At 42.6% G+C, this 26,489-nt stretch overlaps 1 protein-coding gene across 1 annotated transcript in view; it reads right to left on the bottom strand.

The window, feature by feature from the left end:
• The window catches only part of GTF3C1 (general transcription factor IIIC subunit 1), a 40,336-nt gene that overhangs the window by 6,225 nt on the left and 7,622 nt on the right, over positions 1–26,489 (bottom strand). The window contains exons 8-32 of the mRNA XM_059484695.1: positions 26,112–26,227; positions 24,779–25,103; positions 23,591–23,805; positions 22,320–22,459; positions 20,557–20,710; positions 19,561–19,664; positions 19,139–19,320; positions 18,531–18,797; positions 18,153–18,298; positions 17,648–17,745; positions 16,060–16,156; positions 15,177–15,354; positions 14,233–14,368; positions 13,148–13,283; positions 11,371–11,452; positions 10,543–10,728; positions 9,903–10,060; positions 8,533–8,675; positions 8,266–8,347; positions 7,014–7,126; positions 6,019–6,081; positions 5,413–5,506; positions 4,357–4,529; positions 3,123–3,407; positions 927–1,180 (exon numbers count right to left, since the gene is read on the bottom strand). Of these exons, the coding sequence (XP_059340678.1) occupies positions 927–1,180; positions 3,123–3,407; positions 4,357–4,529; positions 5,413–5,506; positions 6,019–6,081; positions 7,014–7,126; positions 8,266–8,347; positions 8,533–8,675; positions 9,903–10,060; positions 10,543–10,728; positions 11,371–11,452; positions 13,148–13,283; positions 14,233–14,368; positions 15,177–15,354; positions 16,060–16,156; positions 17,648–17,745; positions 18,153–18,298; positions 18,531–18,797; positions 19,139–19,320; positions 19,561–19,664; positions 20,557–20,710; positions 22,320–22,459; positions 23,591–23,805; positions 24,779–25,103; positions 26,112–26,227 (3,927 nt within the window). The remainder of the gene's footprint in view (positions 1–926; positions 1,181–3,122; positions 3,408–4,356; positions 4,530–5,412; positions 5,507–6,018; positions 6,082–7,013; positions 7,127–8,265; positions 8,348–8,532; positions 8,676–9,902; positions 10,061–10,542; positions 10,729–11,370; positions 11,453–13,147; positions 13,284–14,232; positions 14,369–15,176; positions 15,355–16,059; positions 16,157–17,647; positions 17,746–18,152; positions 18,299–18,530; positions 18,798–19,138; positions 19,321–19,560; positions 19,665–20,556; positions 20,711–22,319; positions 22,460–23,590; positions 23,806–24,778; positions 25,104–26,111; positions 26,228–26,489) is intronic.

Here is a 26,489-nt window from a genome sequence, read left to right as displayed (position 1 = left end):
TTTGAACTACCACCTGACAATGCTTCAGACAGTTAGTTCAACAAAACATCTCTGTGTTCAGTGACAGGTCCAGCACTGCCCCAAAGTGACCCTGTACAGAATATCCACAGCTGGAGCCATGGAACCCCTATCCCAGTCCTGGCTGATGAGGGGACAGCTCTGGCACTGCTCCCTTCCCTTTTACCTGCAGGCTGCTCCACATTTGCCTCTGGAACTTTTGGAGCCAGGAAAAACGGGCTCAGCTGTAATGAGCAGTCAGCTCAGCACAGCTGGAGGGCATGAGAGGCAGCACAGACAGGAGAAAGAATTTCTGTTGTACCTGTCACAACAGCCATGGAAATGGGCAGGGGCAGCACCAGATGATTTCAGCTGCAGAGCTCAAGGCTCTGGATACATTTGCATTACAGCTGAAAACAAGATGCTCTTCCAGAAGGGGAAGTGATGATGAACTGCAGACAGTCAAGCTCTAAATATTATAAAAATGTTTAAATTACTGACCTAAGAGGCCAGACATTAGACACCACTACTTCAGGCTCTTGCATGAGACAAGTTAAATGAGAATTTCCATTCAAGGAACTCTGAAAGATTTTCTTTTTACAGAAGAGAAAGCCTGGCTGTTACATCATATGCTATTTTAAGCTGCTGTAGGGACTGAAAAACCTCCTGGAGAGGGTTAACAGAGCAGAGGAAAGATTGCACTAACAGTTTAACACAACATCAAATAGAGGCAAGGCCTTGTAACCAACAAAAAGCCTAAGTCAGCCATCTGTTTTAAGTCAGGAGAGAAAGCCTCACAGACTTGATGTGTAATGCAAACAGAATGTTCCTGTCGGGAGGCTTTGTTTAAATCAATTCCTCAGCAGGTGAGCTCACCATCCCTCCTGCTCCAAGCCACTTCTGTGCACTTTAGACCAAGCAGAACTAACCTGGAGAGCTGAGCCTTCCTGGGATGGGGGTGCACCTGAGCCTGACCTTCACCTGGCAGGAGTTGACCACGATGTTGTCACTGGGGCTCAGGTTGCGCGTGCTGACGATGCCAGGGCAGTAGTAGCCTCTCATCAGTAAATAATTGGTGTGGGAGGCCTGGCGGGGCTTCACCTCAATCCTGCGTTTGCCTCCAGAGCTCTCTTCCAAGTCATCATCCTCGTCATCCTCGTCCTCCAGGCCTTCTTTTCCCAAGCTGCAGCAAACACACAGGTTGGATTTGTTTGTGGGGTTTTCCCCAAAGAAGGAAGTGATTGATGACACTGAGGACGCTCCTGCGCTCTGGGCAGTGGGGCAGAGTCCACACCAGGCTGATGCAGAGCACTGAGAACAACAACTACACAAAGGGAAATACACTAAAGGTCCCTGGGAAAGGAAACTCTCTATTTCTTTTGCAAAATGTGTAGAAATGAACCCAAAATATCTCAGCTTCCACTGCTGAAGCTCTTTGGTTCAGCAGATGCTTCATCTTGAGGGAACATCTGTTAGACACTGAGAGCACAAAGGATGCTGCAGGATAGGGCAGACTGTTTATTTTTCAGCATGAAAAGGAGGAGAGAGAGTTACAGATTTCAGCTACTTTAAAAAATAATAATTAAAAAACCACCAAAAACCAAACTGCAGACATCCTCCAAGTAAAGAGAAGAATAGCAGTAGCAGCCAGGGTGGATTTCCCAGAATCAAACTTAGTCAAACCAACATTTTTTATACTAGGACATGACAAGAGCCACTATGGATAAAAGTGAAGGCTCTGAACAACTTGATCTAACTCTGAAGTGGCCTCTGTTTCAAGCAGATTATGCCAGGGACTATGAAAGGTTCCTTCAACCTTTTCTAACATGAATTAGACTTTAAGTACTTCCTTTTAAAATTAAAAAAAAAGGGAACACATCACTTAGATAATAAAAAAGGGAACATATCACTTAGAAAAAACAATGAGTGCACTACTCAAGATGCCCCTAACTCAGCAATGGGACCAGGCCAGGGCTCAGTGTATTTTGTTAATGACCTGGCTGATAAAACAGCTCATTCAGCTTGCACAGGATCACCCAGCTGAGGACACTGCAAGTATATGAGAAGCTGGGATTTGCATTCAGAACATCTCCAGCACCCTGGAGAGCCAGCCTGGAAAAGAGCAGGGAGCAATTCCCTATGACAAATCCATGTTATTTGTATTATAGTACTCTGCATCTGTCCCTCCACTGAGAGGGAACAATTCAGCAGATAAAGGAAAAGAAGCTTGGGAGGTGAGTCACAGTGCATGGATCACTGCACTGGGGGGCTTGGCTGTTTTTTTTTGGCAAGGCCATGGCCCTTCAGAATCTTGGGATGCATTAGCAACTATTTCACCTGTATGACAGGAGGGAATTGGCACAGAGCTGCCAGCAGGAGCATGGCTTTTGTTTCTTGACATCATAATTCAGTGCAGAAGAAAATAATGAGAAAGACAGAGAACTGGTTAACATGAATGAAGTGAAGGAACTGAAGCTGCTCATTTTAAAGAACAGCATGTTATGGGAGAGGGACCACAAGAACAATCCTCAAGTTGGAATTAAGCTGCTCTAGAGAGAAAGAGAATAAAGTATTTTCCATGTGTACTCACACTAGGAAGCAGCAGGTCAGCTGAGATTTTAGTTGCACTTTTAAGAAAGCACATAATGGCTGTAAGGAAAAGGGCTCACGGGCTCCCACTGCCTAGGGACAGTTTCAGTTCATGCCATTACTGCAGGCTTGCAGGAAAATGAAATCCAAGAGGAGACAGAAGCACTGCTGTGGTGAGAGGTTCCACTGATAAAGCTGAAGCCTTGTTACCAACCCTCTCATCTGTCACATGCCATGGCACAGTGCTGATGAAACGCTCCTGTAGCACCCAGTGCTCTCCTTTCCATGCCAGCTCTGATGGCACTGAAGTGTCAAGCCATTGAAATGTCACATGAGAAGGGAAATGCAGCCCAGGGCTATAATGACAGACACTGACTTAGGTGCCATTAAGTCTTCAGAGCACCCCCTCAGAAATAAAAATCAAAACAATAGCACAGTAAAAATGCCACAGTGCAGTGCAGGAAATCCCAATTCCTGTCCAATTTCATCCAAGTTATCCCCAAACTGAATTATCTAATAGAAATAACAGCATTTACCTTTTTATCACTTCATTTTCCACCATGGAGCTGTCCACCACAATGATCTGCTCTGGGATTCTCACATGCACAGCTAGCAGTCCCAGGGAGAACAGGGAGAGCATGGCCACACACTGGCCACCAGGGCCATCCATGGGAAATGCCACCATGCCTTCTGATGATGCATTTTCTTCATCTTTAAATGAGAAACTGTGTGGCTGGTCTGATTTTTCAGCATCCTTGAGCTTCTCCAGGAACTGGAAGGACTCTGTACAAATGGTACTGGGGAAGCGCCACGTGAAAACTCTGCACAAAACCACAAAGAAGCACAAATGCTTCAAAATCTGCTCTGACTTTTACAATTATGCTGGCACAAAGGAGCCAGACAGTTGAAGTTTCATTCTAGAACTGGTGACCAAGCACACTCCACACCTTCTTTCACAGTTCTTTTACTATTTCCAGCACATTAGGTGTTTATGCACTGTGTAAAGGTCAGGTGGCATACAGCAAATAAAAAGCAAAGCTATCATCTTCTGCTTCACAGGAGTGCTAAAGAAATCTTCCCATCACATCTACAACTGTGCTGCTGCATCTCCTCCCCTCTCCATGTGTCTCTGAGCTCCTGCCCAGCACTCTTGGCTCCATTCCCTCACCGCCCTCCCCATGTAAGGACTGCCTGATGTGATGTCAGCTTCATCTTCACCTTCCTCTGCACCCTTAGCTGAAGGTTCCTTGCTCTGGACACTTCTCCTGTGTTATCACCAGTAAGAGCTTAAATGAGGGATGTGGGACTCCAGGCAGCTCTTCAAAATGCAGTTTATTGTAGCCAAGACATTACAGGAGTCCAGGGTCATGGGCAACAGAGCCTGTGCCTACAGCTGTCAGCTCCAGCTGCAGGCAGGCCTGGAGACCTTTAAGTTAGGTTACATTGCATTATTTACTTTTCTTTTGGTTACACTGCATTATATACTTTTCTTTGCTGAGCATCTTAATACAGTAGAACCAATCTATACCTTAACTTTTACCTATAGCCTATCATAACTACTATAATTACCATAACTACTATAATTACCATATTCATATTACTGTTCTCCAATCACTAAAAGTCAGTACATTACAGTTTAGGCTAGAAGTTGTTTTTCAGTTTTCTTGCAGTGGAAAATTCTGAGACCTTTTTTCTGCCACGAAGGTATGAATGAAACCTTTGTGCTAAGGAGACAACAGCATGGAGCCCCTGCAATAGGCTGGCACCCACCTGTAGTAGCTCTGGGACAGCTGGTAGGACATGGGCACGAAGGGCAGCGCGCGGCTCTTCTTGGGCCCCAGCGTGTGGTTGACCCTGCGGCGGTTCACCAGGCTCCTCCTCTGGCACTCCAGGAAAGCCTTCACCAGGATGTCATCCCGGTACTCCTGGTACAGCCTGAACGTCTGCAACACACCAGGGACAGCCCTGCACCCCCTGCTCCAGCCACATGCACCCAGGGGTGGGAGGACACAAGCCAGGATGAAAAGCATCCATCAAAATTCACTTTACTGCTCTGCTCCTTCTATGGCCTTCCAGGCATGTTACATGTCAATTAAATTAACTAAATACAGAACACTTGATATTCAACATGGGATTGGGCTCCCACTGCAATTATAGATGTGAGAAATGCTCCTCTGCCACACATTTTAGTAAATTCTTCCCCTCATTTCAGCAAGAACACTTGGTTCTGAGAGCTTGGCTATCCAGGTTCCACTCTTGCTTAGGAGCTGTTAAACTCCCTTTGAACCTTGACCTTACTTAAGCACTTGACTGATTGATAATCTCTTTTTGTAGTCCCCAACACTGAAGGAGAGACCTCCAACACCAGTGCTAGCTGGGTATTAGGATTGTTTTTGTGATATTTCCTCCAAAACATTCCAGATGCTCTCATAGGCACTAAAGCATGGTACAGACTGACCCACTGGAAGTGATGTGGAGTTATTTCATGTGGTTTTAAGTGACTGAATCAACATCACATCTTGCAATTTCATACTCAGAGAGAAAACAACAAACTGAAAATCTTCCCACAATATTTAATTTCCTAAAAGCAGAATACTCCCCACAGAATGGATACAAATCCAAGCTTCCAAGTTTCTTTTCTCCCATTTGAAAGAGGAATGTGCAAAGGGAGGGAGGAGAAACTTTAGGGCTGTATGACCTGACATGGATGTGGCACTTGGAAACATGGTTTAGTGATGGCCTGGCAGTTCTGGACTTGATGATCTTACAGCTCTTCTCCAACCTAAACAATTCCATGATTCCATGAGCAGTTACTAGACACTGTACCTGAAATGACTGGCAAGATTCCATCTGGTGATCTGAGAGTGCCAGTGTGCTCTGAATCAGATTCTGTAGCACCAAAAAATGAATATCATAAATACTGAAAGAAAAAAAAGAGAAAAATATTTACTCCAGGTGATTTTTGAAGGTGAGGTACCCATTAAACCAGCACAAAAATCTACAAACTCCACCACCTGCTTCTGAAATAAAAGAATAGAGGCACAAGATTTACAGCTGAGGATCACTCATGTAAAGGAATCTGTTACATTTTCCTTCACCTTCCACCCTGAATTTCTGGATTAGTCTAGATAATGTGACACAAAGTTCTCCCTGATAACATCTCCTTCTGTTGAGATACAACACCCACATAGAAAATGTACAGTTGTCCCAGTGATAAAATCATTTTGAGGTCATAGCTGTTATCATTTTATCTGCCAAATCTATGTCAGAGGTCCCTACAGTCTTGTCAAAGTATTTTTCTGTTAATAAATTTATGCACTGCAACAAACAGATGGAAACACTGAATTAGGACACTCTTTATATGACTTCCACAGAAGAGAGGGGCTGATGTGGCCTGATCCTAAAGAGGAAAATGGTGCTACTGCTACTCACCTGCTCAGATTATCCTCTTTTGTGCCTTGATCTGGGTCTTCTCCAATTGCCAGCACTCGAAATCTAGTTAAGGGAAGGGAAAGAGAACACTGGAACCAGATTTTCTATGATTTGCTGTGATTTGGCATCAGCCACGAAGCCCAGAGGCTGATGAGCACAACTGCTAATGAGGCAAGGGCTGGGCCAGCCCAGGGGACTGTGTGCTCCAGCAGCCCTCAGCACCAGGGTCAGACAGGAAAAGAGCTGTCCACATCCATCTCCACTCAAATATCTGCTGACAAGGAGATAGAAAAATGGACAGGACACAGTTCTAGCACTGAAAGGATTTGTCATTTTACTGAGGTTTTGGACTTCCAGTTATGGCCAGCAGCACCTTTGCTGTAATACACAGCTCTTCCCAAAATAAGAAAAAATACAAAGGTGCTAAATTTGTTATCATAAAATGGTCTGAGACACAATTTTTCCACACTGCTTTTCAAGTGTTAATCATCATGAAAAAGCTTAATGACTTGGAGCTGGAGAATGCTGCACAAGGCTGAGTGCTCTTCCTTATCAATACTTTTAGCAGCACTGAAATGATTCAGCTGAGCAACCAGCTACAAATTGTGATAGAAAATGGGGCCAGTTAATCTGAAAAATGTTAGATTTCTATTGCAATGAAGTTACACTTGAGTAGCAACATCTCTAACAGTAAGGTTAAGGACTTGACAATTTAGGAAAATCTGCTGTAGTGAATTTCTGGTTTAAAAGTCTTATTTAGCAATAAGAATGGTTTGAAATCAGTAAAATTGCGCAAATAACTAAAAATCACTTATATGTATTTAGGAAGTGTGGAAATGAAGGAAACACTGCTGGTTGTATTTAGCAAAACTTGTTTTCTTACTAAGGGTACAGGTACAGAGGGTGTAAATCATGCCCAGAGAGGAGACCTGCTCTGAAGTGCTGTCCCCTGCCTCACCCCATGTGCAGAGCCAAAAGCACCAGGATTTAAATACCTGGCAAAAAGTTCCTCCAGAGTGTCAGGAATCTCCAGTTTGGGGTTCCCCAGGGTTGAACTGAATTTTTCTTTCAGTCTCTCCACAAACTCTTTAAACTCATTTGCACAAACCTTCGAAAAGAGGAGACAGAAATGTCATCAACCTCAATTTCTTAGAATGGAAAAACCTCTCTACTTCTAAAGTGTGCATGAAAATTCCTGTAGCAATAGCTGAATTCTGAAGTCAGAAGCAGTCCAACAGGCAAGGCAAGGCAGGGAGAAGCTGGTGCAGTTTGTGTTTGCTGATTCAGTGAACAGTTGCAGGTTCCATCTGTAATCAGCTCACAGCTACAAGCCAAGCACCATGAACATATGTTCTAAGACAATTGCCTGAATTAACAGCAAGATCTCTTGCTAGAGCTATGTTTAAGTTTCTGCTCAAGCCCTGCAGGCTTTTCCATGTTCTCCATGAAGTGTTTGCACAATCATGGCTGGGACAACACCTGTTACATGAGAGGAATCATCTCTGGAAACAAGTTTCTATTTGCTTCCAAGGACAGACTTTGGGGATGGGGACACATATTTATTTTAGTGATGTCTCATTAATGAACAACTGCTCTTCCTTTAAGCAACATGAATCTAACAACAGAACTGATGGGCTTTTCTGACAATGGTATGAATTGTCATTATTAAATAAAAATGATCTTGTTATGACACTGTCCCAGTTCTGAGAAAATTCTGAAAATCAAAACGGAATTGCTTGCACTGGAAGTGTAAACAACTTTTCAATTTGAAATAATGGTTAATTTAAATGGAAAAAAAAGAAATAAAATCTTTTAGCTGCTCAAATCAAGTCTGATAAAATTTGCTTGTGTTCCTGCATTCATTCACAGAAGCTAAGGTGCCAGTTCAACACACAATCAGAATAAAAATTAGAAATTACAGAACAAAAATGTTTTCTTGCTCAAATAACAATGTGGCTGAAAGGATAAAAAAGGAATCAGCAGATAGAGATGTTTGGTCATGGATGTTTATAAACAAGCACATTGAAGACACAATGGCTGTTGCACAAGGGGCTGTTTATGTGCCTTTGGAAAGCTGCCCTGTGTCCACTTTACCCCAAACCAGCAATGATGCTGCATTTTTACAGTGATGCTATTTTAAAAATAGCTAAAGGTTCAAGGGAGAGAAAAGACATGAAATCAGTGCAAGTACTCAGTTATCCAAACAGCATAAAGTACTCTATGAACTTTTGGAATACTTCCTCCTACCTGTGGATCTTCATAATTATTTTCTCTATTCATGAAATCATCAATGAGGGCTTTATCTTGGTAAACCTCAGCAAGGCAAACTCTGCAAGAGATAAAATGGAAGGTGTTGCTCAGAGCTGAAATTCTCCCAACTCAAAACAGACCTGACAGAAGCAGGATGCAAACAAGATGCAATTTTTAAGCAACATGAAACAAAAGAAATATGTGGGAGGATCATGTCCCTCCAGGAGAATTTAGCCTGTATCTAGAACACAGAAAACTTCTTACTTGTAATTGAGGTAGGTCTGTGGGTTTCTGACAATGTAGCGGGCTCTGCGTCCCACGGAATGGGAGGTTTTATCCAGGGACTCCTCGAAGCTGGAGTGCATCAGGTCCCTCACCACCTGCCAGGGCACAAAGGGCCCTTTCACCTGCAGGAGGAACAGTGTCTGCAGTTAAACCTTGCTGTGTGTGCACATGGTGAGAGCAGGATGAAGCCCTGGCTGGTGAAATGTGTGTGTAGCACCCAGCAGCTCTGTGCTTGTTGGACAATGCCCTTTTGTGACCCAGAGATGGGGCAACTCAGAGGTGTTTTAAAAACTTTCATTCCATTTTCAGTCTCATGGGAAGGGTGAGATAACACAGATGTTATAATTCATGCCATCACAATCAGAAGCCAACTATTTCCTAATTACAATATATTATAAGTGTTCCTTGGCCTATCAGCTTTAGCCACACCATGCTGTAGATGCCTTAAAGACAATAATCTAAAGCAACTCCTTGTGGGTCCTATTACAATGCATCTTTCACAGTTCTATTTCTCCAAAGTATCCAGTCTTATTTGCAAGGCCATCCTTTGAAATGCTTTTCTAGCTCCATTTTTCTCTCAATAGTATCTGTCCTATCCCATGGCATTTCTAAGTCAGCATTTCTTATCTCAGTTTGCATACAGATGCACACTGTGTGGGCTTCTGTCAGGCCCTGACAACTCTACAAATCCATTTCCCCCTCTCTCTTGGATAGAAAAAACTTCTCTGATGACAGGTACTATCACTAACATTGTGATGATAATAGTCAATGCATATAAACTTATTTTGTAAAACTCTTTTAACTAAGGTGCAAAACTCCATCCTTCAAACAAGTCACTTAACCATGATCCATCGTTATTTTAATTTGATTTGTCAAATCTCTCAGTTTTTGAAGCTGTTTGTGGATGGATACTGAATGGTTAGACAAGTTCATAGAACACAGCCTTTCAAATTCAGCAGTGCTCCCACCTTGGCATTGAGCATGTGGCTGGCAATCCTGCAGAGCATGAGCAGGCTGTCCTCCTGCACCATCCAGGTCACGTGCAGCCATGCCATCCTCTCTACAAATCCATTTCCCACAGTTCCCCCTCTCTCTTGGACAGAAAAAATTTCTTTGATGGCAGATACTAACATTGTGATGATAATAGTCAATGCATATAAACTTATTTTGTAAAACTCTTTTAGCTAAGGTGCAAAACTCCATCCTTCAAACAAGTCGCTTAACCATGATCCATTGTTATTTTAATTTGATTTGTCAAATCTCTCAGTTTTTGAAGCTGTTTGTGGATGGATACTGAATGGTTAGACAAGTTCATAGAACACAGCCTTTCAAATTCAGCAGTGCATCACCTTGGCATTGAGCACGTGGCTGGCAATCCTGCAGAGCATGAGCAGGCTGTCCTCCTGCACCGTCCAGGTCACGCGCAGCCGCGTCATCCTCAGCAGCGCGCTCTGGTCAGCCTTGTCATGGTAGCGCAGCCGTTTGCTTTTGTCTGCAGAATCCTCTTCTGGCAAATCCAGAGAAACAAAACCAGACATTTATCTCAGCACCTTGTATTCTGATTAACTCAAACTTCTAGCTCAGGCTCAGCAGCAGTTCAAGTTTGTAAGAATGAGAAGCAAGCAGGGAAGGAAGTTGCAGTCTAGAAGTGAAATGCAGCAATAGCTCTCCCAGGCGTGAGAAAAAGAACACTTTAATTGGCAAACTGACAACCTAGAGCATCATTCCAAGGAGAATCTTTAAGCCAGCTATCAGGAGCTGATAATGGATTGCAGGAGCTGCTCTGGCACAGGCTCCATGAAGATTCCTCCAGCCTGTGCAGCCATGGCTCACACACAGCTCATGGGCACAAGGTGCTGCTGCTCCTCCCCACTGACTGAGGCAGCCCACAGACACAGCCACAAAGCTGCCCTGTCCTGCCCTCTTTGCCAAAGCACCTTCCTGCAGGGCTAGGCATAGTAAAGAATGCTGCTTTTTCATGTTTCTTACCTTTCTTTTTCTTCTTTGGCTTCTTTCCAACATCTTTCCTAAGCCTTTTCCTCTTTTGGCTTTTTCCACCTCTCACTCGTTTCGTTCGATCCTGGGTTGGTTCTTTAGTTATTTCAATGCATTCCTCTTTCTGGAAAAGTGACTCTGCTCCTGCCTTTGCTTCTCCCAAAATATTAATTTTGTTACCTAAAATGACACATATTTACAGCAGTGGAGCTTTATAGCAATGACATTCTACAATGTTAAGGTATAGATACCAAATGACAAATTTCAGTAAATTAAAAGACAGATGTTCTCTCAGAACTGCTCTTTGTTAGTCCTATCATTTCATGCCCCTTCTCAGCAGCTCACAGAATAAATTCCTACATTAATGAGGAATCATCAAGTAATTAAGCCTAGTTTACAGTGCACAAACACAAGGGAACAGAGCTGAGGTTTTACATTCAACCTGAAGCATTTTCTCCTCCTTAGCTCAAACATTAGGCTGGAAAACAGTGCTACAAAACATTGGTCCCTCTGGACTTTCTGCAAACTGCACATCAGAAATGACAAAGGATAGAAATGATTGTTTTATAAAAATTTATTTACACATCTATTTTACAGCCCCAGAAGTACTCTAGATCACTGTAAAGAGACAGGACCAGCCCATGTTATCAATACTAGATAAAAAATTATTGTTCCATATAGTCAGTAATAGGGAATGAGATCATTTATCTGTTTTACTGCCCCAGGAGCATCCCAAATTACTGGAAGGAGACAAGAACAACCCTCACCCTTCATGCTGGGTTTGACAAAGGCAGGAGAAGCTGTGGCAGTCTCAGGCCTTACCTCCAGTACTGAGTGGCAGGGAGTGTTTGGTGAGGAAGGTTGGGAGTCTTGCTGTCAGCCCATTTTCAGGACCTGTATTTTCCTAAGACAATATAACTTTAAAAAAGGTAACATACAACAACAATCTACTTTTATAATCTCAGTAGTGTCAGCAATAAATTTTCAGTTTAAAGGAAAAGATCCTTGGCTATAAGATAGAAGTCATTTGTATTATTACTACCACACATTAAAATGGCTCCAGAGCTTTTCTTAAATCACCCTGGAATGACCACTAGACTGTGAAGGTTAGAAATGTCCTCAGGTTAAAAGCAGTAATTACTGGAAAAGAAATGCTTGATTATTTCATTGCTGCAGAGGCTGAGCAGAGTTTGCTGTAAAACAGTGCTAGCATTTTACATTCCAAAGGAACTTCTGAAAAGCACAAAACCAAAATGCAAACACAAACACTGAGTAAATCCCTCCTATAGCACATTCTGCCCATCCTAAATCTGAGCCTGAACCAACTGCAATGTGTTGGGAGTTTTGCCATTCTCTGCTAAACCCATTTCTCTTGTTGGGGGCAGAAGTTGGTCACAAGATGTGGAGAGGAAAGCAGAGAGAAAAGAGCTGCTGGAGGTTGTGCTACTGCTCAGCAATGAGGTGACTGAACAGCAGACAGAATTAAGAGTGAAATGATCCTGCCTGAGGGAAATAAATTAGCACCTTAATTTTACATCCATTGATAGGCTCTGATTTGTGCACTGCTTAGGGGAGAGTAATTACAGGCAGCTCTGTGAAAGTCCCTGCTCAATGCATGGTAATGGTGAAAAAGCAAAGGAAATGCATGGAATTCTTAGGGAAGTAAAGCAACGCTAAGCAGCTGCAAAAATCTGTGCTTGGCCACAACCTTAAAGCACTCTCAGACTGTATTTCCACCTTAAAAAGGACAGGTGGAACTATCACAGATTAAAATAAAGGCAACAAGAATGATTAAAGACAGGACAGTTCCATGCTGGGAATGGCAGATGTCAGTCTTAAAAAAAGGAGACGAATATGAGAGACATGAGAGCTGTGTACAAAAATCCAGTGAAACAGTGAGATAAATGAAGAATGTATTTTTCACAGCTTCCCTCAGTTCTTCAATTACTGAGGAGCTTAAGGCATCAAAAGGAAGTGGTGGCACATAGCAGGAATTTGAAACACTTTGCCACAGGAGGCTGGGGATAGTGAAGACTTACATATGTTCAAAACCCAGACATATTAATACTGAAAGAAAAAAAGCTATTACTGCTTTGAAACATCAGTCCCAGATTTAGAATGGCCTTGAGCCAAAATTGCAGACAGCTGGGAGAGCATTCTGAGGAAATATCCCTTGCTCTTACAAGCTTCCATCAGAGACAGGACACTAGCCAGAGTCCTGATTTGCATGTGTTGGGCTCCCTATTTTTTAAAAATATTTTTCCTTGTGTATTTCCTTGTTTTGGATGTTTTGCTTTTTGTCTGACAACTTCTACATTCCAGAAAGGAAAGAGGAACCACTGAGTAGTGTGAACTGCTTGCTCATTGAAGTATTTCTCCTTTGGTTGAATGTATTAACAAATTCAAAGTTCAGTTTTCAAATAAAATTTATATCCAATTCTTTCATTCACTTCAGCACCAAGATTTGTGAACATCTGGCACTCATTTTGTTCCAGTGCTGCAAACCCTTACTGAGAGCACACAAATGGAATTTGGTGTCACTACCTCAACCTTAAGAACATTAAAATTTGGAGAAGTGTACAAATTTTAAAATACCCACCTTCCTGGTCTTGTTGATGATGTAGCTTGTCCAGATCCAGTTGCGTTTCAGATGCCCATAAAAGCTGGAATCCAGACCTGCAGCTCCCAGCCCATCTCCAGGGATGGATCCATCATCAACCACCTCCCTGCTGCCTCTGCCAGCAAGAGGAACAAACCCACAGGAATTATTTTGTGCAGATTCCTTCTCAGAGCTCTTACTGGTGTGTGTGCAATGTGCAGAACTCTCACCTTGCCCTCCCAGTTTAGGGGGTAATATTACACCTAATTACACCATTAATTACATCCCTAAACTGTTTCTTTCTTAAAGATGTCACAGTCATCCCCAGCCTAACTGCAAGTAAAGACCAGAAATCCAATTTAAAAGATTTACTGCCACACATATGCAAGTTCAAGCAAGGATCAGTGGAATTGGGTCCCTCAACTCCATTATTTTTTTCAAGGTAACTTGATATATTTACCTGCAACATGGAACTAACTGAAAATACTTTTAAACAGACTGTTTATTGAAACAGAATAGAATATTGACAGAGCTAAACCACAGTGCACAACACAATCAAAAAAATTTAGCTGGTATTCTGCATGGCTGTCAGATGTTGTGAGCATGCAACTCTCACAGGTATTCTGGGTGTGATTAGGCAGAAGATTAAATGCTCCAGAGATCACCTCCAGATCACAGTGCACATTAGAAATTAATCTGCAACCAATTACAGCCGAGTGCAGCACAAAGGGATGGGATTCAGGCACTGGGGAGCTGCTGAAGCTACTTGAGATACCATGATAAAAAGCACAGGAACAGGGAAGCCTTCCCTCCCTCCCAATTCTGCTCTCCTCAGGACTCTTCCAACACACATTTGTACTGCTCTGGAAAGAAATCCCAATCTGCTCATCCCATCCCTCCAGCACAACAACCTGGCAGCCAAATTATTGGGAACATGAAACAGAACAACATCTCCTCAGATTCAGTTCAGCTCTGAACTCCACAGAGCACCCAGCTGAGATTCTCCAGTCTCAAGGGCTTTTGCTATTGAGTAACATCCTGAACCCCTGCACAGCTCCTCTGGCCTGCCCTGCTGCAGCACCTACGTGGTGTATTCCAGCATGGCACACTTTCTTTCCAGGTTGTGTTTGTTCACTGCTGACTCCTGCTCCTTCTCCACATCCAGGGTACTCTCCTCCCCTGCAAGGTTGCTCCTCTTTGTCCGAGGACAGCGGACAACTCCTGCACAGACAAAGGGGTTGCACTGTCAGCATGACAGCTCAGAATTCAGCTTATCTCCAATCCACCTTGCTCTGGCAAACTGCTACTCCCACATAGTGCTGCCATTCTTACCCCTTCTCAATACAACATGGCTGCTTCTCACTGAGAAGGGCTACTGTCAACTTTGATACTTCCAAGAGGGCAACAATGCTTTGAACACAAGTGGATCACAACTTTATAGAATTATATGGACACAGCTCCCATTTTTTTTTAATGATGCACAGGACAACATTCCAAAACTGTAGAAGTGGAAAAGTGTGGTATTCACATGCCCTCTGAACAGAGAGAGATTTAGCTTCCTCAGATTTCTCCTGAGAGAAGCTGTGAGAGAAGCAGAGAAAAGAATGATCAAAACAATTCTTATCTCATCTGCTGCTCCTGTGTTTGTGCCCATGTGGAATGTGTTCTGGAGATTGTTTACCCGAGGTGATTGCTTGATTGGATTCTGGTGATGGTGTTTGGATTCAATGACCAACTGGATCCATGTGTGTGTGTCAGGACTCTTGGGGAGAGAGTCACAGGTTTTCTAGTTAGTTAGTGATAGTTATTGTAAAATAACGTAATATAGTTTTAGTATAATATAGTATAATGAAGTAATTAATTAGCCTTCTGATATAATGGAGTTCTGTGCATCATTCTTCCTATCTGTTGGGCATCGTAGCATCCAACAGAAAACCAGAGCCTGGCTCAAGTTTTAGGAAGGGAAGAGGAATTGGGGTGTGCCCAGAAGGGGCAGAGAGGGTGCTCAGGGGGTCCAGGTGTGCCATACCCAGGGGTGTGTTCAGGCAGACACACTGCAGATCAAACCAGAAGTTCTCCACGTCCTGCAGGGTGTTGAGGACGTAGGAGCGGCGCTCGAAGGGGCGGCTGCTCTGGGCCAGGTTGTAGTGCAGGTCACAGATGGTGGTGTCCACAATCACAGCATTTCTCTTCATGTACACAAACACCTGCCACACACAGCACAGCTCAGGCTGTAAACAGCACTGAAATTACCTAATCAGCAGGACACACCAGCTGGGTTAGGACTGGACAGTTTCTGTCTTTGCTGTTTTTAGGTACGGCTCTGACAGAGGCCACACCCATTCCCACACTATTGCTCTGTATTCCCAAATTCCCTTGACAGCAATTCAGAAATTTCCTTTCTAGATTTAGAACAGTTTCTTTTCTCCCTTGTGCACAGGATATGCCAAATTTCCAGAGAGTGGCTATTTCCTGCAAGTCCTCACTTGGGATTTGAGTGGATGTGTTTGGGGCCTCATTACCTTTCTGCTTTCTCCTTTGCAGGTGCTCCCTATCTAAAAATATGCATATGAATCTCATTATTTTACTCTGATCAGTGTCTTTATTCTGTGTCAGACATCCAAGCTTAACAGACTGATGGAAAAGAATCTGTCATACTCATTTTTCATTAAGTCTTGCCAGTCTGGGACCTCCTGGGTCATTATTGTGTGCAGTGTTCAGCATTATACATTTGAGGAGTTCCCTTCCAGAGAAAAGAGGTGAAAATTACCTGCACAACATACAGTATCCCTTGGATCTGGAGGTTTGCACACACCTCTGAAACATCAGTACTTCTTTTAAGGTAATTATGAAGCCCACATCTTGAAAAATTCATGAAGAGTAAACTGCCTTTTAAATTTTTTTTTAATTACCTGGTCTTTGTCTTGAAACTTCTCTGTTGGGCCAAACTGCAGCAGTCCCATATAACATAATCTCTGAAGGTTTTCTACCACTGAGAAGATGTACCTCCTGTAGCAATGGCAGGAGTGTTACAATTAGCACGCATGAAAATAGAGAAGTGATACCAGAAAATTCAACATTTTCATGTAGCAACCTGAGCTTTTAGCAAACCACTGAGTTATAGAATTTCTGAAGTGGTATGGAAAATATGTAATACCCCAAGGGTCCAAACTTCCTCTCCTAAAATCACAAACCCAGTATTTTAGTCAAATACTGAGCAAAATTTTGCTAGCAAGAAAGAAAATAAGCCATAAATAACATACGTAAAAATGAATTCAATATGGCCAACAGCAGATCTGCAGACAATTTCATGTTATGTAAAGAAGACAGGAGTAAGAAACATGACTGCTAAGTACAGGCCTTCATACATGTATGTAAGGAGAACTGGGCAATGATTCTTGGAGTTCAGATTGTTTAAAATTACTGCTCCAAGAAACTGCTTTCAGTTGCTCAAAACTTTGGCGGTGCAAAAAGTGCAGCATTTTCCATCCTGCATACCTACATCTATAGGAAAATTCTGGCAGTTGCAGGAACCTTCTGCAAGATTTAGTTTCTGAAACAGTTTGTAAAAAATTAGCTTTGCCCACATTTACCTTCACTAAGATCTAATTAAATGCAGTTAAATGGGAGTTGGATTTTGGCAGGAGTTTTCTCTGGGGGTCAGAAAGATCAAGCTTAGAAATTTGGCTCAGTTAGAAGTTTTAGTGAAAGGAGGCTGAAGAGACAGCTTGGTTATGTGTCATATTGTTTTGCATCACCCCATCAGATGGAGCCTGCAGATTTCAGAAAATGCCATCAATCCAGTTTCTAATTGCTAAGATTTAACAATAGGTTTGGAATTGCAAACCTGGGGTGCCCATGAGCCTTGGCTGCTGATACTGCCCAGCCCTGTTCCCTCACCAAAGGCACATTTGCAAGTTTGGAAAATGCCATCTAAACCTCCAACCATTCACAAATTGTCAGCAGGGACTTTCTGGGGAAAGCTAACATTGTGCTCTTGATTCCATACATTCACATCACCTTCCTTCCTTCAGTCCAACCTCGTTTTACATCTCCTGGAAGAGAAATGGCAAACCACGGCTGATGTGCCACAGAGAGAATGAGGAAAAACTGAATGTGTGAGAGGCAGGAGCTGGGAAATGTGGCACCTCTGGAAAGATTTATGAAGGACAGCAACACTTAGACCCTATTAAATTCTGAATTTAGCAGCAGTCTGGAGTGTGTTTTATACAGAAACAACATCCTTCTCATGAGTTATGAAGGACAGAACCTCCCAGCTCTCAAGCACTGCCTGACAGCATACATGAATATTGTTTATTAGTTTCTTATTACCTTCTATTTGGGAGAGAAAAATACAGTTTGGCACACTACCCTTGGAGGATTGATGGTCCTTGTCTTAAGTGCCACAGTTCTCTTTGACACAGACAGGAAATAACTGAGAAAACAACCAGCCACTGTTGGTGCTTCTCTAGAGCCTCTTATTTTGACTCAGCTGCTTACCTTTTGTAGAGGAGCTGCTGTCGGACTGGCCTTGGAAGAAATCTGATCAGAGTGTGCTTTTTTAGTGGATCATTTAAAAAATCTTCCAGACCTTCCACCTAGAATTATTTTAGAAGTTAATCAAAATGCAAAATGTAACTATCCCCTCAAGTATAAAGCTTTGCTACCTGAATTGCCTACTAAAATATTTTCTAAGTAAACCTTACTGCTTTTGTAAAATGCTTTAACATTATTCTTGTTAATCAATAAGTCAGAGGACTCAGTGAGATTACAAAAAGCTCTTGGCAAAATAGTAGCTTAAAAATTTGCAGTATTACAAGGCTATACATTTTTTTTTCAGTGAGCCTGTGAAACGCAACTACTTTTTCTGTAAAGCACTGAAGTGTCTCCTCTCCTCTCCTCTCCAGGGTCTAGTTTTGCTAAAACAGATTAAGGGAATATTTGTTCCAGCCTATAGGTACAGCCGCCATCATCAGATTTGAAGGAAAACAAAAGAGCACCTTACCTTGTAGCTGACTTGTACAATCTGAACAAAGACTGAGAGAGGCAAGCAGAGGAGGATGTCACTGACCAGAGCCCATCCAAAGCCAAACTCCCTGTGCACGGGCAGGGGAGGGATGTAACGCATCCAGGAGGAGTCATCCACGTACACTGCCAACAGGAACACAGCCTCAGACACAGCAAACCCAACACTCACACCTAGAGTCTCTCTGTGACTGCTCAAGCACAACACAACTGGCAGGTCACAGTCTGCAAATCCAAAATGACCTGAAAATTCTCTAAATTCTTGACATTCAAACCTTTCTGAAGCAGATTTTTATCTATTTTGCAGTGTTGAACCATGGTAAGGGCTGTAATTAAGTCAGGATGTGCCACTTCTTACCTGTTTGATTAGACAGATCTACTTCAGTCTCCTGTGCAGAGCTCTCAGGATTCACCACAGTTGTCACAATTTCTAAGGTCCCATCTGGTTGTGCTTCAATTACAGCTGCATTCTCATCCAGCCCTTTTGTTTTCTCACCATCAGTGCCTCCTTTTTGCCGTGTTTCATTTAAAGGGTGTCCATAAATTAAGTACCAGAGGAACATGTGGACCATTCTTAAACGGGGCATTTTGGGAAGAAAGCCAAGAGAACGTCCAAGTCCTGGAACTGGGAGGGAAGATTAAAGACCAAATAGAAATAAAAAGAGGATTAGAGCAGGAGAAACAGCTCCCTGCACAAAAATAATATGAAGTAAAGTGGAAGGGAAGATGGGCAGTTGAAAGTAAATACAAATAGTAAAGAAGTAGTAGTAAATACAAATGCTTCAGGTCACAATTGTAAAAAACACAAGCAGCTAAGAAAACATAAGTTAGACTGCTTTAATATAAATCCAATTTTATTTTGATAGGAGGAGAAAAAAAAATTTGTATCTTCGGAGACATATGGAAATTATGATAAATAATAAATGGGAAGGTGAAGGATGACAGAAACCCCAAAGTTGGCTGTACCTGTAACAGGATGATAGTTCTTTAGCTGTGCTATACTCATTTTATCATCAGTTTTTCCTGCCCGACTATTATCAGCTTTGCATGAGCTTTCTTGCATATTTCCTGAGTCAGAAACTGCCTCTTGTCCCTGGTTTTCCTCCTCACCATGCTCCTGGGATGTTGGTGTCTGGGGGACTTTAATCCTGCAGTAAAACCACACAGCACTTAGGTAAAAAATAAGCAGAGCTCAACTCCTGTTCTTCCCTGACTTCAGGAGATACCAGCACGTCGCTCAGCTTCGCACTCTCATTTCTCTGTTGCTAAAGAAGAGGTTGTTTGTTTGGTTTTTTTTTTGCTTACCTTGTGTTTATTTCCTCTGCATATTTTTGCATAGCCTAGATAAGCCAAGCTTCCCCAGGCCATGCCAGGCATGCCAGACTTGCCTGTTTGCAGTGCTGGAGTTGGAGATGCGGAACCGCACCTGCTCGATGGCGCTTTTCACCAGGGGATCACTGGGACTCACTGAGGGGTGCACAACAAACTCCACCTGTCCACAGCAGCACAACACAAACAAAAGGTGTCTATGGAGATACTGGCTCTTAATCAGATGCATAATCATGAGATTAACAGTTAATTAATTTTATTTTTGGATGAAAATTCCTGTTGCTACTTTGTATTAAACAAGAGGTCAAAGTACATGGTTTTTGTAGCAATAAACTGCTAATGACATTTCTACAGACCTTGGGGTTTGGGTTTTTAAAAGCTGAAATATCTGAGAAACAAGTACTTTGACTTGTAAATATTAGGCTGAGAAGGAAAAATGAAAAGTCAGAGCTCATTAGGTGAAAGGCCAAGCTAACACGTATTGCTGCTGAAAGCACACAATTCAGATTGGTGAGATTTCATATGTGCTCTACACTAATTAGGCAGCAGGTCATTTTCAGTGCATTCAATTCTCTGCTTATGAGCACTTCACACTAGAGTAAGTGACAAGTCTCAGCTCTACAACCACTGACTTCCATAAACCTCAGTAACAGTAGGTTTTTGTTTTAAAATTAAAAATCACATTCTATAAATTTCAACTCAGAAGCTCACTGAAGATTTTTCACACACTTGGCTTTCAAAAAGGATTAAACAGATTTTTGGTGCAGCCTGGCAGTGCAGAGAAAGAACCATGAATCACAGAAGAGATAAGCAGCAGAACCTCTGGGAAAGGAGATTCAGAGACTTTGATCTCTGGCCTATTCCTTGGTCTCAATTATCTGCAGCCCAATAACAGAAAGCAGAGATCTGGCTCTCACAGTAGCTTAGTTTGACAAGAAGCCTCTGGGAAGCTCCCCTGTGGGCTCTGCTACAAGAAGTGAAGTCAGCCATGCATTCCAGCAGAAGGGCCCAGGGCACAGTGAGAAGTGAGCTGAAGGCTGTGTCTGTGCTGTCACCTTTTTGCTGATGCCATCCTGGATGACCGTGGTACGGTAGAGCCTGAGGAGCCCTTCCCGTGCCAGCCTCTGCACCAGCCGCACGATGGACTTCTTGCAGCACTTGGTGGAGACACCTTCTTGCTTCTCCTGATCCATCACCATCTTCTGAAGTCTGAAAGATGCCAAAGATACCTTGCATTTTAAGGCCAGCAATGCTCCAAACTGCCTGAGTGGTTTGTTAGAGGATGTGGGGTCAATGGCCATTTCTTTCCTTGCTCCCTATTCCCTTTTGCTGGAGACAACTGCAAACTTTGCTTTACATCTCAGCTCTTTTCTTTATACTCAATCTTTCCCTTGTTAGGGGAGAACTGCTGCCCTGATGACAGCAAATTCTCAATGCCTGATAGCCACTGTACATGGCTACAGTGCAATTATGATTGCAGACTCCCTAAGGTCAGGAAAACCTACAGCTTTTTTAGTGGTGATTTAACAAATGCAGTCAGTTCTTGCAGTTGTGAGCTCAGTTCAGCTTGAGGCAGAAAGGGTTTATTCAGTGGTTTCAGAGCACAGAAATGACTCTTGCATTCACAACATGGACACAAACACACATATCCCACCATGTGAAGCCAGCTCCCTTCTCCTTTCTGCCCTTGCCACAGTTGGCAGGGGTGTGCTCACACCTTGCTCTCCCCCTGCCTGTTCCCATGCACTTTCCCACAAATGTCCCAGACCCTAATTCTGGGCTCCTGGGGACTCAATTCTGAGAAAGACCTGGCACATAACAAGGGAATGAAGCAATAACTGAATGTACACACAGACTTCAACTGTCCCAAAAGATTACCACATTCTGGTAATTAACAAATGGAAGGCAAACACCAGTAAATTTCCTTGGCAGAGAACTTCCACTAATTCTGAGGAACCTGTGAGGAACCTGTTGGCAGCACTGAAGGGACAGCAGAGACCTGAAATAGCTTCCAAGCCTGTGCTTGGATGTGACTCAATCAATCACTGCTGAGGCTGGTGCCAGATGAGGCTCTAATTTTGTAACACTCTGCAATTAAACAAGGTGACAGAAGGTTTCAAAATTCTCAGACCAGAGGAGAGTAAGGCCATGATTTCTTACTAAATTCCTACAGCAAGCAGCCCTGGGTCTACTGACATGCCAGGATCTTCTGTGCTGACACAGAAGATGGATGTTGCAATCCTACTTGTGACAACACAGTACTGCCAATCCAGCAGAACACCAAAATTCCCATTTCTTTTTGGAGGTGAAATCTTAAAGGGCTGAAAGACATTATAACATTTAGGGAAGTATCTCCATCTCAGATAAGGTGTTAGGAGAAGAGATATAACACCACATAAAACTGCACTGAAAATCAAACTTTGAGGGCCTTGCTAGGACGCCAGTGAGCAGTGACATGAAAACCTGAGTCTCTCCAGTCTATAAAGAACAACACATGAACAAAGATGAGATAAAACTGATGCAGATGCAAGAATCCTGCAGCAGGGAAGTGCTGTACAATGACTTGGGGTCACAGTGATCCCAAGTCTGGCACACTGTGAAGGGATAAATAAGTTCTTTGATCTGTATTTGAGACATAACGAAAGCACTCTTGTGTAATTATCTGCATGGACTATTGCTGCTTCCAAAGAGCTGATAAAGATCCAACCACCCTCCCCCCATCCTTACAGCAATGGTGCCAGCAGGGACAAGCCAAGGCAGCAGGAACAAGCCCCCAGTGCTCCCAGCACCCCAGAGGAGAGGCTCAGCCCTGGCTCACGTGAAGAGGCTCTCGATGAGGCGCAGGTTCCTCACGGCCTCCACGATGAGGTTGCGGCGTTTCAGCAGCCTGTAGGTCTCGTGGGGCCTCTCCAGTGCCGCCGCCTTGCAGCGCTTCTCCTTCCTGGGGCCACAGGGCTTCTGGGGACAGCACAGCACAGCACAAGGGCACATCAGCCAGCCTGTCTGCAGCTGAGCAATTCCCCATTTGTCACCCTGATTTTTGAAGTTTTTCTAAGCTTTCTGATATTTACATTCTTGTAACGAACTTTCTCACACACTTGTTTCACATTCTTTTATGGAGGAGAAGTGTCACAGACATCTTTTATGAAAAATCCTTTCCTTAGGATTTTTCCTCCTGAGAAGCTAGGAGGCCTCAGGAACAAAATGTTAACAATGGTTATCTGCTGCTGTGGAAGGCAACAGGTGGATCTGTGATTGGCCCATGTTGGTTGTTTCTAATTAATGGGCAATCACAGTCAGCTGGCTCAGACTCTCTGTCCGAGCCACAAGCCTTTGTTATCATTCTTTCCTTTTCTATTCTTAGCTAGTCTTCTGATGAAATCCTTTTTTCTATTCTTTTAGTATAGTTTTAATGTAATATAGATCATAAAATAATAAATCAAGCATTCTGAAACATGGAGTCAGATCCTCATCTCTTCCCTCATCCTAAGACCCCCGTGAACATGGTGACAGAGGAGAAATTTGATAGACTGTTAGTTTGTCCAGTGTCATTGGACAGGTGGCACTGTCACCCTCCAATCCACAGTCACTATAAATGTTGGAGTCAGAAATTAAACCTGCTCTTTTTACCTTGGAATAACATGTTGTGTTATTTTGTATCCTATAGCGACACCCGTTTGGATGGATTTATTTATAATAAACTACTCAGATGAAGATTGTCTCTTATCTCCCCTTCCCAGGAAGGCAGACAGAGGATGATAAGCAGCCCTTGTGTGCTACATTAAGCTGTGACATGCATTCAGCCAGCACACAATTTGGAGGGCACCAGGGAACTAACCCAGAACTGTTATTTTGGACATCTACCCTCCTATATATATATCCTATATACCCACCTACCCTCCTGGAAAAATTTTCACTTATATCTACAATGCAGTGCAGCCAAAATATGAATGTACTTTGAAATTAATTTTAAAAAACCCCAAAACAATTTGATAAATAAAGACTCTAGTTCAAAGTCTTGCTATAAGAGCACAAAACTTAGCTCAGCCACGTGTATCAACAAGAAGATATTAAGACATGTGATCTTACCTTAGGATCTTCAAGTCTGACTTCCTCCACCTCAGCCACATCTCCATCTTCCTCCGTGGGATGAGCACAGGTAGAAACATTGGATTCCTGCTTTAGAGTTCCCGAAGTAGAGCTATCCCCTGAAATGTTGTCTGGGAGCTCCTCAGGATCTTCAAGAATTTGAGGGGAAGGCTGCTGCTTCTTTCCCTGAGACTTCACAGCTGTTGGCTTTGAGCCTGGTTTGAGAACAAAAAGCTTTGTAATTGTTCTGCTCTCCCTGTTCAGCGTTCTCTCCAAGAGGCATTCTCCCATCTACCCAGGAAGCTGCACTTAAAAGCATTCTGCTACACTTTTCATACATTCTGCCCTGCTGGAAGCAGTGGTTTGACCATGAAAGACTGCATTCAGCCTCCAAAAGTTAAGCTAAAAAAAAAGTGAACTCTCTGTCATCAAATAATTCTCTCCACTCAGAAACCTTTTCACAGCTGGGAAAGTCATGAAGAGATTATCCAGAAACTGCTGTCTGAAGAAAGGAGAGTTTCTGTCTGAAAGATTCTCAAGTTCTGTCAGAAACATGACTCTTCTGACTCAAAGCAGAATAAGAATTTAATACAACTCCAAAGATAATCTACATAGAAAAATAGAGATCTCCTCTCTTACATTGGAGTTTATCAGAGAAGTTATAGGAATATCTAAATAGGTTTAAAAAATTAAGTAAAAAAACCTCCCACTATATATATTTTTTTAAATATGTCCCCTCAAGGCTGGTAGCCTTCACACTAACATGTTCCAAATAACTAAAGAAGAAGCTGAGGTAACTAACTTCAGGGGACAAGACATTTTTGTTACAAAATACTCAGGTGAGTAAGGCTGTGGGTCAAGTCATCTCAACCTTGAATATCCAAGGAGCACAGTGTGTGAGCTCAGGGAAAAGGGAAGACAGGCATGGGGTCAGGAGAGGCAGCACAAACACTACTGGGACACAGACAGCAGTCACACTTCAGCCCTGAGAATCTCCAGAGGTTCCCACACTTGGTGCTCCAAACCAGAACAATCTGGGGGCAAAGCAGGGAAATAACCAAATAGGCTTAAAAATAAATATATGACCAAAAGTCATAATGGAAGCTAACAACATGTTATTTGTTCTTTAATAAAATGATCCATAAGAAAAATGCAGGCTGTTCTCCAGATTTCCAAATCACAAGTTACCTTTGGCTGGTGGTGTCTGCTGGACATCATCTTGGACACGTGGTTTCACTGGAGAACCAGAGTTGGCTTTTTGACCTTTTCCTCTCTTCTTCCTGTCCTTCCCTTCTTCCTCATTGTCAGACTCTGAGGCCACAGCCTCCTCTTCTCCAGGAGATGCCTCTTCCACAGGTGGGGAATCTTCTGGCACCAGAGCCAAAGTGACTGTAGCCAGCTGCTCACTCCTGGCCTTCTCCCTCTCAAACTGACGGTTCAGATCACTCTCCTCTGCAAAAATGTAGGAAATGTACTTTGTTGTCCTTTGTCGACCTTCATCCTCCATAAAACCCTGAGGAAACAGTTGGAATGTTATTTTATCACCTTGCTTCTCCATTCTATCAGTGTTCTCCAGCATCAACAGAGGGAAAATGTTCTCAGTGTTATTCCCCACCCATCAAAAGATAATATTATATTTTTTTTAAGTAACAAAAATGTCCCTAACCTTCACATAGAGAGATCAAAAAGAATCCTTTGCCTGAAAAATAAACAAATCTGCATTACCAGTGCATTAGAATGAAACTCCTACGGTATGTGGGATGGAGAAAAGTCTGTGGAAGAACAAACTGTGTGTATTCAGAGTGGAAATCAATTTTTTCAGAACAAAAATGTTTGTGAAATAAGGGCACTGCAGCTCCCTGGGTGACTCAGACTTCAGTGGAAGTCTGCCCTGTCTGCTCCAACAGGGATCTACAAACTCACACACTCCACTAATCAATAAGGGAAGATTTCATTTTCACAGCTGACTGGGGGAAAACATGTTAGATATTCCAATGGTTTATACAGCTTGTTTTTAACTCTACAGAACATTCTAGTAAATGACAAGATTTTTCTAAAAAGATTCCCTATTGAGGGAAGATGGCAATTATCCTGCTTTTGTAGAAAGGGACTGCTGGGCATGGAAGACATGATATCTGGATTTGTCTAGTGAAATAAAAACCACTGAAATATCTGGAAATAAGAAGTTTAATTGTAACTTGTAGAGAAGTAACTGTTTTGCTGCAGAATTTCCTGGTATTTTCAAAAGGCAAGCAGATTAATTATCTTAGACAGAGGGTCTTTGAGAAGATTCTTCAGTGCTCTGATTACAGCAGGTTGCAATCCTAATACTGAACCCTTGCCTTACACACCTTTTCCTCAACTGCATTAATTCTCTTTTCAATCTTACCAGGACTCTCCTGCTGTTATTCTCAAATCTCTGCTGTTTCTAATGTTTAAGGTTAACAATGTCATTTCCAAAATAACCAAAATTGTACTCTCAGTTGCAAAAAATACCTGAATTATTTGATTTTAGCCTCACCTTGACAACTTTGTACCTCTCCAGAAGCCGACAGAGCATCCTGGCTTCCAGCTTCCCCACATTCATAGCCAGGCGAAGTTCAGCCTGAGAAATACCTTTGGTTCCTCTACTTTCAACTGTTGCAGAAAGGAAAACAAAAGAAATATCTCAGGGAAAGAATCTGACTGAATTTTATATGTATCTATTTCTATGTACATTAATATTTCCCTGAACAACACTATATGCCAGAATATAAAATTTAAGATTCCCCACTAACTAAAGACAGTTTTACAGACACATAAAATATTCAGCTAAATGCTGTCATAAACCACAATTTTACATGAAGCAGTGCCCAGCAGAATGAGGTATGGAGGTGACAGCTTCAAATTAGAAGCACGG

This window comes from Ammospiza nelsoni, chromosome 17 (genome assembly GCF_027579445.1).
Source record: "Ammospiza nelsoni isolate bAmmNel1 chromosome 17, bAmmNel1.pri, whole genome shotgun sequence".
NCBI lineage: Eukaryota > Metazoa > Chordata > Aves > Passeriformes > Passerellidae > Ammospiza > Ammospiza nelsoni.
This window is presented reverse-complemented; position numbering and strand designations above follow the sequence as displayed.